We start from the raw sequence: 12023 nt of genomic DNA on the forward strand, positions 1-12023 counted from the left end.
AAGCAAAATCAACAATTACCGCTCTCCATGCTTTGACTAGCACTTTAGAGGAGGCAATTGCAACCAAAGAGATAGCCCTATGTGCTTTCATAGATATAGAGGGTGCGTTTGATAACACCTCATATGAATCCATAGAGAAGGCTCTAAACGTAAAAGACATACATCCGTCGACAATCAAGTGGTGTATAGCCATGTTGAAAAGTCGGCAGATCACAGCCAGTCTGGGAGGCGAGTCGCTGACTATAAAGGCGCTAAGAGGATGTCCCCAAGGGGGAGTGCTATCACCTCTATTATGGTGCCTGGTAGTTGATGACTTGATGAACACCCTAACTAAAAACGGATTTAAGATACAAGGGTATGCTGATGACCTGGTAATCACAATCCGAGGTAAATATGATTCAATCACAACTCAGCTAATGCAGAAAGCCCTACTACTCACCAGTACTTGGTGCAGAAGCAATGGGCTCAGCATCAATCCCAATAAAATCGAAATAGTCCCTTTCTCGGAGAAGGAAGCTACAAATAATAGCACCCTCCATTGAAAGCAGAACTATTAACCTCAAAACAGAAACTAAATACCTAGGGGTAATACTTGACAGTAAACTAAACTGGAACTCACACTTAGATAAGGTGAGGAAAAAGATCCATGGTCGCCTACGCCTCATTGGTTTGGTGGCCAAAAACAAAATATAAGACAGCTCAACAACAGCTGGCACAAATCCAGCGGTTAGCATGTCTTAACATAACGGGTGCAATGAGATCCTGTCCGACGGCTGCTTTGGAAGCCCTACTCGGTCTCACACCGCTCCACTTATATATACAAAAGGAGGCAGCCTTAAGTGCCTTATCACTGAAAACAGTTTCTTCACTCAAGTTGATGCAGGGTAACCTCAGAGGACACCTCGAGATCCTCAAGGACCCATGTCTAAATCACCTGATTGAACTTAAAACGGACCTCATACCGACGGAATACAATTTCAAACAACCGTATAAGGTCATATTTAATAGCAGGGATGATTGGACGAAGGGAGGGCCTCAACTAAAAAGAGGAGCCCTAGCCTGGTACACCGATGCTCCAAAGACAGTAAGATCTGGAGTAGGCATGGGCATCAGTGGACCAAATAGCCACATCAAATTGCCCCTCAGCTCGGACTTAACAATTTTCCAAGCAGAAGTTCTTGCTATAAACCTCTGTACCGCTTTGAACCTACAGAAGGGACAAAAAGGTGCATCCATAAACATTTTCACAGACAATCGGGCCGCCTTAAAGGCAATTCAGGCCTACACGTGTGGCTCCGCACTGATCAGAGAGTGTACCAACAACCTGAGAGAACTCGCTAGGGGCAATGATGTTACCTTATGGTGGGTTCCAGGTCACAGCAACATTGAGGGCAATGAGAAGGCCTACAAGCTGGCCAAAGAGGCAGCAAACACGCCCTTCATTGGACCCCAACCTGGATGTGGACTACAAAAAAGCCACCTAAAACAAATAATCAACAACTGGGAGGCTTCGAAGATAGCCTTACGCTGGAAAGAACTTCCAGGTCACACACAAGCGAAGAGTATGATAACTCCGTCACAAAACAAAACCAAAGAGGTTTTATGCCTCAGCAAAGGGGATCTAAGAACGCTCTCAGGCTACCTGACCGGCCATGTGCCTCTAAAATACCACCTCTTCCACATTGGACAAGCTGAGGATCAAACTTGTCGACTATGTAACGACGAGTCAGAAACTGCTGAACATATACTGTGCAATTGCGTCGCCAGAGGCCGTCTAAGGCACAACATCTTCGGTAAAACTCCCCTGTTACCTACCGACATAAAGGTTCAAGACCTCAGGACAATACTAAGGTTCATTAAGGACCTACATTTGCCCTAAACCTTTGGAGGGCTAAAGTTACAATAGATCTTATAGGTCGCGGTAACGAGAGGGGCCGCTCTCCTCAGCCCGGCAGCAATAATAATAATAATAATAAACACATCGATCAACACGTCAAGTCATATTCAAAAATATAGTTTAGAAAAAGGTAATATTCTTTTATGGAGTATCGCATTTAAAAAATTGTTAAAAAAGAATTTATGAAGGAATAAATTTTGATGTGTTGAATTATCATTAAATTTGCTTTAAATCGCTTCTTATTTCAACCTGATACCTCAATTAGTTCTTGAGATACGATTCTTTTAAATTCACTCTTGTTGAAGATAACTTTAATAATACTACTTTAGTTTACAAGAAAAATCTCGAAGACTGTGATATTTTTTTATAATGCAAAATCTTAAGCTGATTCTGAAACTGTCTTCAGTTTTTCTCCACCACGTCCAGTTTTTAAGATATCTCCAAAAATGTGGAAAGTCGTAAATTAAACATAATAATAAAACATATTTATATTCAGTATATTTTTTATTTTGCATAGTGTTCTTGTGTAGCTACATGGACATGAAAGTAGAGCTCCAGAGTAACATTTTGAGGTATTGATGGTATTAATCGGATCCTCCGTTACTTTGATACAACCTAAAACAACTCAACGAAATCAGATTTTTTGGCATTTATCCAATTTTTTTACACTTAATCGCACCGTAACAAAAAAGAATTATTATATATAAACAAAAAAGTTAGCTACTCTATCCTGTAGAACATTTAATGCTCTAAATATAGAAGCATTGGACACCATTATCGAACGTATTTGACCGGAGATATCGTTAATTTACAAGAATCGTGCAAAATTTTATTTTTTGATATTTAACAGCGATGTTGAAACATTCTTACGAACAATTTTTTTTAATAAAGAGGTGTTTTAACACTTCCAGGAACTAAGTATAAATATTAAATTAAACGAAATCAATATTATTATTTTTTAAATACAGTCTTGACCAAAAGTATTGAGCACCCTAAAAATGTCTTGGAAACAGCATTAACGCCCTTTTACATCACTTTTCTATAAATTCTACTTATCGTTTCTATAAATTAAAAGTAGCTATAAATAGAACACATATAAAATATTTTTCCATGTATAGTCACTTAGATGGCTATATTTAGACAAATGTTGTGCCAATTTTAGCCAGGATAACCAAGTTAGTTTTTAGCTTTGGTATTTTGTTGAGAATGGCACCATCAAAAAAGAAAAAGAAAACAAAGAAAATATTAATAGATCTATGCAAAGAAATAAAGGTCCAATTCATCAATACTCTTCAGAACAACTTGCACGCGCACTTCAAGCAATAGAACAAGCTGGAATGGCTGTGGCAAAGGCCAGTAGTAGTTTTGGAGTGCCTAGAACAACCTTGCATGATAAGGTATAAAAGGTATAAAACAAAAGTCCTGTGTGCAAGAAGGTATAGATACAGAAGCTCGTACAGAAGTTAATATAAGTTCTGATAACAACATAGCCCTCAGATGCATAGAAAAACAAATCAATAAGAAGACTGTTTTAGTTCTATTTACAGAAACATTTCAGAAAAAAGAAGAATGGCAACTTATTTGGAACTATATAAATTATAGAAAAGTCTTAAGAAAGCATCTGATACAAGTGATATTGAGAAAGAATTACCTTCGAATGACATTGTGGAAGATGTACCTTTGGAATTATTAAATACGGATTTAAATGACGCTGATATCATTTTTGAATTTCCAGAGTGGGATAGTGATAATGACAATTTCAAACCGTGGGTAGTGAAAATGGAACAGGTTCTGTTCTTCCATCAGCATCAGGTGAAGGTGATAAGGTGATATCATCAGGTGATAGAATATAGTTATAAAAGCTAAAAGTACCCTGAACGATATTCTAAAGGATGTTCTTCATTATCCCGAGCCTAAGCAATCAATCAAAAAGCGGAAAAAAGATCATGTGCCTTCAGTTTTGACCACCGATAAGTGGATTCAGATAGCTCAAGCTAAAGCTGATGAATTGTCAAGAAAAGAAGCGGAGAAAAATGAACGAAAACGAAAGAAAGAAGAGAAGAAGAAAAGCAAGTCAAACAAAAAGACGATGGAGAAAAAGACCATAAACAAATGTGTAAAACAGACTAAACGTGACAGAGTTCTAGTATCAATTAATCAAACCATACCAAACCGTGACCAAAATGAACTTGCGAAGGAAATGGAAAATGAAATTAAAGATACGGCAAGGATAAAAGATCAGCCTAAAAACTGGGATGTGGATTCTTATGTTATTGTAAAATATGATGAAGAATATTATCCTGCTAAAATTTTGCAAATAGATAAAGATGAAGTACGGTGTTCAGCGATGAAAAAAAGTGGTATATACTGGAAATGGCCAGAGGTAGCTGATATTATATGGTACTCATCTGCCAATGTCATTGAAGTTATACCAGAACCGGAAACTGTAAATTCTCGAGGTTTATACTCTGTACTTCTTGTCGTTGTACTTCTTCTTCAAATCATTACATCTTTACATACTAGTTTTCAATCAATTAAATTCCCAATTTATCAATAATTTTAGTTTAGATTAAGTATGGTGGCTAAATATAGTGCATACACCAGGCTATAAATGGTGATCAAGTGGTTATAATAGGAAAAACGGTAGTTTTTCCTTTTTATGTTTTTTGTTGAATTTACGTTTTATTTTCTTAATACTTTTCCACTAATGACAATTAACGACAATTTAATTCTTTACAAAATACAAGGCAAGGAATTCAAAACAATCCTTAAACTGGCCATAAGTGGTACGCCGACCCTACTCTTTACCAAAAAGGATTTTGGCCCTGATTAAGGCAAAGGGGTAGGCCCACTAAATATTAATTTTTTGTTAACAATAAACCAAAGGTTAACTACAGCAGCAATTAGTAATACTACTTTTCACTTTTCCCAGAAAGTGAAAACGAATGAGAATCTCTTTTGCAAAAAAAGGTCTAACAGGCACGAGTTCTGAAAAACTTTTTCCAATAATGTGATTGTTTGTTGTACAGTCTTGGCCATAAGTATTGAGCACCTAATAATAAAGAACATTGTTCTGCCAAACAGTACTTATTTGAAAATTTTTTTAGTATAAAAGGATCAATACATTATCGGGATGACGAGACGACCAATTACGACTGTTATACAACAGGCGTATTGTCATTATTTTGGGTTTGCTTTGACGAATTTAGACAAGCCATGGACTTTGAATAGATTTGGTATTCCAATGTTATGGTCACAGATATCAGATCACTTCGACTGCTATTTCTGTAATATAAATCTAGACAGCATAAACGAAAAAACAAGAAAAAGTTTGGTTTATGGTCCTAATGTAAGATGAGCCAAAAATTAATGCAATCCAGTGAAAGTGATCAGAATAAATAGAAGAGTGAAGATATGTCATCTAGCAGCGACTATGATGTCAAAATAAACCATCCCGCTTACAGCAATGGAATTACTTACACCCTACAACCCGTGTAACTGTTTATCGAAACAGAGGCGAAACATTTGTACAATATTTGACGAAAGACTGTTTGATGAATTGAAAATAGACCAAGTGAATGGCGTCTTTTTATCGATAGCTCTAAAAACACTCTTAAAACAGCTTTACTTCATAATGGAAACAACTTTTCCACTTGTTCATGCCGTCAGTGTTAAAGAAACATATGTGTGTATATAAGAGGTTTTGAGTCTAATTCAGTACAATGCATCCCAATGGAAAGTTTGTGCAGATTTAAAGGTAATTGAGGCAGTAAAGAAATATGATTTTCAGGTAGTTGCTGAGGTTACTGGCTTACAAGACAGTTTTACAAAATATTGACTGGCCTTCTAGAGAACACTGCGATACAGGCGCTTTCAATGTCTTAAACAACCCTCTGGTGAGAACAGAATCTGTAATATTGCCTCCACTACACATCAAATTGGGTTTGATGAAAAACTTTGTGAAAACGTTGAATGCAGAAAGCCCAGCATTTAATATCTTACCAAGCTCTTTCCATAACTATCGTACGGTAAACTAAAAGAAGGCATATTTGTTGGCCTTCAAATAACAAAATTAACAACAAAAGAAGCAACGGCGTGGATTAGCTTCAAACAAACCGTACATGGATTTTTAGGAAACCATAAGGATGAGAATTGTCGCGAAATAATTTCCAACTTATTACACAATTACCATGCTATAAGATTTAATCGGGGTTCCATCAAGATTTAATGATATTGGAAAGACGTTATCAAGGTTACTGAGACGCAGCGATGGTGGGAGATTATCTCTGGAGTGTCATTAGATAGACCGACCCAAAGATATACAAAAAATTGCATTGTTTCAACAATGTAGTTAAAATGGCAAAAAATTAAATTTTACACGATTCTTGTAAATTAACGATATCTCTGGTAAAATACCATGGGCGAACGGCCCATGGTGTCCAATGCTTCGATATTTAGAGAATTAAATATTCTACAAGATAGAATAGCTAACTTTTTTGTTCATATATAATTCTTTTTTGTCACGGTGCGATTAAGTGGGAAAAAAATGGGAAAATTACCAAAAAATTTGTTTTTGTTTAGTTGTTTTAGGCTCTAGCAAAATACCGGAGAGTCCAATTTATGCCATCAATACCTCAAAATGTTCGTTTGGATCTCTACTTTCATGTCCATATAGCTATAGAAGCACATTATGCAGATTAAACAATATATGTTACCGGCAATCTCCGTTACGCCGGCACACCTAAGATTGACTAGGCAACTCGCACATTGCCCGAGCATTTTTGATCAAGTCTGAAATAACTTTTCATTTCGGGGTTTGCCTAGTACGCAAGTAGACAAAATTAGGTGTGCCAAATGATGCTCACGCAAAGTCCGAAAAGTGTAAATTAACATACATAAAATAACAATACATATGATAGATTATATGGGAAACTGTGTAAACCATTACTTGTTTGAACACGAGTTTGAATGGTGACATTTCGAGTTGCAAAACACTTTAGCCCTCTTACATTTGCATAAATTTGTTCGACATTTTTTATTGCAGTTACACTTCAAAAACCTTTGGCCTTCGAAGGCAGAGTTTTGGCTACTAATCTGACGCAGAAAGAATTCAATCTCTGGGATGCCGCACATCTCCTGTGCTCCTGTCAAGGCTTGGAACAGGCAGAGTAACTGATGTTCCAACCTCAATCGGGGGAAATTTGTTATTAGATGTTAACTTCATTTTCTCTGCAAGTCATCGTTTTTCTTGTTGCACACCGAAGACATAAAACTGATGCTCCGTTGGTATTATTTGTACTCTGGGCACAGATGACATGAACATTTTGCGTACAGCTAAAGGGTGTCCTAACAAAGGCGCCGGATTTAATTTTAAAGAAAAACACATTTATTTTTTGAATTAAGCAAATATTTTGATTTCAACATAAAGAAAAATAGTTCCGATTAAATGTGAAATACAACATCAGCCAAATGACCACCACGAAACCTCTGGCACAGGGTTATTCTTTTGTTTCCTCTTATTTCCTCTTTAAGATTTTCAACTGTTTCAGGCTTATTCGCATACACTTTTTCCTTTACATAGCCCCAAAGAAAAAAGTCCATCGGTGTTAGATCGCACGATCTTGGTGGCCAATGTTGATCGCCAAATCGAGAAATGACACGGCCCGGCTTGGTCTGCAGTAACGCCATTGTTTCACGTGCTGTGTGGCAGGTCGCACCATCTTGTTGGAAAAACATGTCCTCCACATCAATGACATCCAATTCGGGCCACAAAAAGCCGCATTTTCAAAGAAGAGTCCAAAATGCACACCAAACAGTTACTCGCGGTGGATGTATTGGTTGTTTGAATACCACACGAGGATTTTCAGCACCCCAAATTCGACAGTTTTGTTTATTTACGGATCCGTCGAGTTGAAAATGTGCCTCACCTGAAAAAATGATTTTCTTCGAAAAGTCCGCATTAATTTGATGATGTTCCAACATCGAATCAGTAAATCCACGGTGCTGCGCATGGTCTCTTGGCTTGTTTTCTTGCACCAATTGAACCATGTACACGTGCAAATGCAGATCTTTTACCAAAATGCGTTGCAGTGTTTCTGGAAGTGTTTAATTCTTGACCACGATGCCGAATGGAAGTTCCTGGATTCTCGACCACAAATTCTCTTACTGTGGCTATGTTTTCAAGTGACCGACAAGGACGACGACGAACATTGATCTTCTGATCCACCAGCATAAATTTGGTCTCAAATTTTGTAATTAAACGCCTCACTGTTGATTCATATGGAGTTTTCGCAAAACTTTCACCATTTTTGTAATGTGTTTTTACAATGGTTAGACGTTGTTCATTTGAATAGTTCACCATATTCATAAATCGCGCGGTCTATACGTGACAACTGTCAAACAAAAAACGCCGTACAACTCGTATTAATAAAATGGCGGCAAATCTAAATCCGGTTCTCTTGTTGGGACACCCTTTATAACACTTGTGGACTCCTCAAGTTTCTTTTTTGCATATACAAGAAACAGGTTCCAATTTTGCCATATCAACATCAAGGGCAGGAGTTGTTCCTTTAGTATTTTCTGCATCAGGAAACGGAGTTGATCCTCCAAGACTTTCTGCATTAGGACCACAAGTGGAATTCTCTTGCTCCATAGTAGTTGCAAGTGCCTTTTCAAGATCTTCTTCAGTTCTAAGAACTTTTTTGATAGAATTAGGCAATGACTGTGTTCCGATATGAGCGGTTCTTCCTTTAATGAAATAGAAACTGTTATTTTTTTTTGTACAGAACTGAAATTATTGCTTACCGAACATCGCTTCAAAAGGTGTTTGTCGTTTTTCTGAAGCTGACAAAAACGAAGACCTTCGCTCCAATGCTTAGTCTTATTGTATTCCATCCACGCAAATAATATATCTTTTACTCTTCACACTCCCTTGACTTTGCGGGGTTTGCCATGGACTATTGCTAGCTCGGGCCATACTTCCCTTAACTCTTCAACTGCCCGATTAGCAAACTCTTGTCCGTTGTCCGACTGCAACACGCTGGGAGTTCCCAAAATACAAAAAACATCCAATAATGTGTGAGCCACTTCCTCAATGGACGTAAAATTATGAACTTAGTTAGATGATCTTGGTAGTTAAAAATATATCGGAAATCACCATCACGACAAGTCTGCATATCTATGAGATCGACCTGACTTCGGGAATTCACTTCTTTAAATAACTGTTAATCCTTTTTTTAGGTTGGTTCTTTTAGCTTTTATCATTCTATCTCTTCCACCGTGCCCAATTTCACGATGAGCGTTGTGAATTACGTCACATCGTAACGTTTAAGGCGACGATATTGTAATTGTAATTGTTGCTTTCTTTGCAGCTTCTACTTCTTCAATAATTTCCTGGTAGCATTGCTTGCTTTCAATTAGAAATGAATTTGATGACTTGTTCATCAATTTTTCCATAAATTTAGATCTCAATTCTGTTCCGGGTTTTAAAAGGCACACAATCGGTTGCATTTATTGCACTTCTCATTTTGAAACTTTTAGCTCGAAGTACACTCAACCGCAGTAAGGAAATGACTGATCGTCGACAAGTTGAAACTTGCAGAGTGCGTCGTGCGCATCATTGACAAGGAAAGCACGTGAAACCCAAGTTTGCCTGACCCACTTTAGACAAAGTCCGAAGTTAATTTATACTTTTCGGACTTTCCCTGAGCCTTATTTGGCACACCTAATTTTGCTTAGTTGCATAGTAGGCAAACCCCAAAATTAAAAGTTATTTCGGACTTGGTCAAAAATGTTCGGGCAATGTGCGAATTGCCTAGTCCATCTTAGGTGTGCCAGCGTAACGGAGATTGCCGGTAACATATGTACAGGGTGTCCAAATTGCGATGGGTTTGCAGGGTATCTCAGTTATTATGAAAGATAGAAAGTTGCGGCTTTCGCGAACCTGAGCTACTTTTTTGTGAAACTTACAATGGCGCAAACTAAATTTTCATAGTCCTCTTCGTTTTTGATATGTGTGTTTGAAATTCTGTATCTCGGCTATCCGGAAACTTAGTAAAAAAGTAAAAAACGGGTTCTAATAGATGTTTTCACGTGGAATTCAATGGTGCACGTAGAATTTTTCTAGTCATCACGGTTTTTGAGTTATAAACACAACTCAAACACTGAATACTCAACTTCTAAAATACTTAACTCTTTATAACTCAAAAACCTTGATGACTAGAACAATTCTACGTGCACCATTGGATTCTACGTGAAAAAATTTATTAGAACCCATTTTTACGTTTCCGGATAGCCGACATACAGGGGTGTCTGAAAATCGTAAATTTTGAAACACTCCCTGTATATCAAAAACGAAGAGGGCTATGAAAATTTGGTTTGCGCCATTGTAAGTTTCACAAAAAACTAGCTCAGGTTTGCGAAAGCCGCAACTTTCTACCTTTCATAATAACTGTGATACCCTGCAAACCCATCGAAATTTGGACAGCCTGTACTGTATGTTACATTTTTGGGGATATCTGGAAAACTGGACGTGATGGAGAAAAACTGAAGTCAGTTTTAGAATCAGCTCAACATTCTACGTTATAAATCGCGGAAAAAATTGATTCAAATTTGTAAACTATAATTCTTTAATACAGCACAGTCGCAATTAGAAAAGTTGTTACAAAAGAATATATGCAAATGAAGATTTACTATTTGTTTTGCCGAATTTACATTAAATTTGCTTTAAATTGCTTTTTATTTCACCGCAATTTCAATTAGTTCTTGAAATACGATTTTTTAACATTTAATTTTTGGACACTATTTTCATAATTTGATTAACAGAGTTGTAAGTATTTAAAGAATCATAACGGGTAGATTTGTAGGAGTAAAGAAATTATTTAAAGCACATTAAATATTAACTAAATTAGCTTCAAAGTACTTCTTATTAATTGATGATATCTCAAATTGTTATTGAGAAATGATTTTTTAATTCTTTAATATAATGTTGTATTTAAGAAAGTTGTTAATCATTATTAGATTTCTTTTCATTCCATTCATGATATCTCATTTAGTTCTTGAGATACGATTTATTAAAATTCATTCTTTTTGGTCACAACTTCCATAATTAGAGAAACGGAGTTGTATTTTAAAGAATCATAACGGCGAAATTAGTAAGAGTAAAGAAATTATTTACAGCACATTAAATATTAATTAAATTAGCTTCAAAATGCTTCTTATTAATTGATAATATCTCAAATAATGATTGAGAAACGAGAATTTAAAGAATAATATGTTTTGACCCCAATCTCAAATATATTTTAATTTAATTAAACACAACTTAACTTTTTTGACTGTTTTATTAATTTTGATTTATAATTTAACCCTCATTAATCATTTTTAAGACGATTTATTTTCGATTTAATCCGACTCTGATCTGATATAAGATGAAAATTAAGCACGTCCAAACATCAAAATATAAAAATAACTCAAAACTTACGGCCACTCTGCTTTCTTTCAGGTCCAATCTCATCGCCAAAGCTTCTCGCATAAAAACATCTGGATAATGACTCGCCAAGAAAGCTCTTTCTAACTCTTCAAGTTGCCAACTATTAAAATTCGTTCGACTTCTTCGCCGTTTTGACGCTGCACTTTCTGAATCGGCACCTTCACCACCACTTCCAGCTCCACCTAGAAAATATAATAAAATTTTTATTGATAAAAATTGAAAAGATGTTGAGTTTAAAAGTTTCTAATTGATGCTAATTAGCAATTAATTGTAGCCTTGTTAAATTGTCGATTAATGCGTGTCGTAAACAACGAGCCGAGACAATAATAGATTGATTCTTATTCGTTACAAGATTTATAAGTCATCAAACACGTGTCTATCTTTAGTTGTTAAAAAGGAAAAAGCTAGTAAATGAAGGGTTATCTGAAACGGATGAGACGGATGTGTAATAATTTTTTAAAAGTTATAATTAAACGAATGAATGAATAGATTGTGATTTATGCGACGACGGGTTTAAAATTAGAAAACGGAAACGATTATAAAATTAAAAACCAATCAACTTTGTTGCAAGTTATTTTTGAACACAAACAATTGTTTCTAGGTTATTTATGAAAATTAGTCTGCCTCCTTTTATTTTTA

At 36.1% G+C, this 12023-nt stretch overlaps 1 protein-coding gene across 1 annotated transcript in view; it reads right to left on the minus strand.

Moving 5' to 3' along the window:
* Positions 1–12023, minus strand: part of LOC111416155 (homeobox protein unc-4-like) — a 60054-nt gene that overhangs the window by 20596 nt on the left and 27435 nt on the right. Inside the window, exon 2 of the mRNA XM_023048106.2 lies at positions 11376–11566. Within this exon, the coding sequence (XP_022903874.1) occupies positions 11376–11566 (191 nt within the window). The remainder of the gene's footprint in view (positions 1–11375; positions 11567–12023) is intronic.

This window comes from Onthophagus taurus, chromosome 5 (assembly GCF_036711975.1).
Source record: "Onthophagus taurus isolate NC chromosome 5, IU_Otau_3.0, whole genome shotgun sequence".
In the NCBI taxonomy this organism is placed as follows: domain Eukaryota; kingdom Metazoa; phylum Arthropoda; class Insecta; order Coleoptera; family Scarabaeidae; genus Onthophagus; species Onthophagus taurus.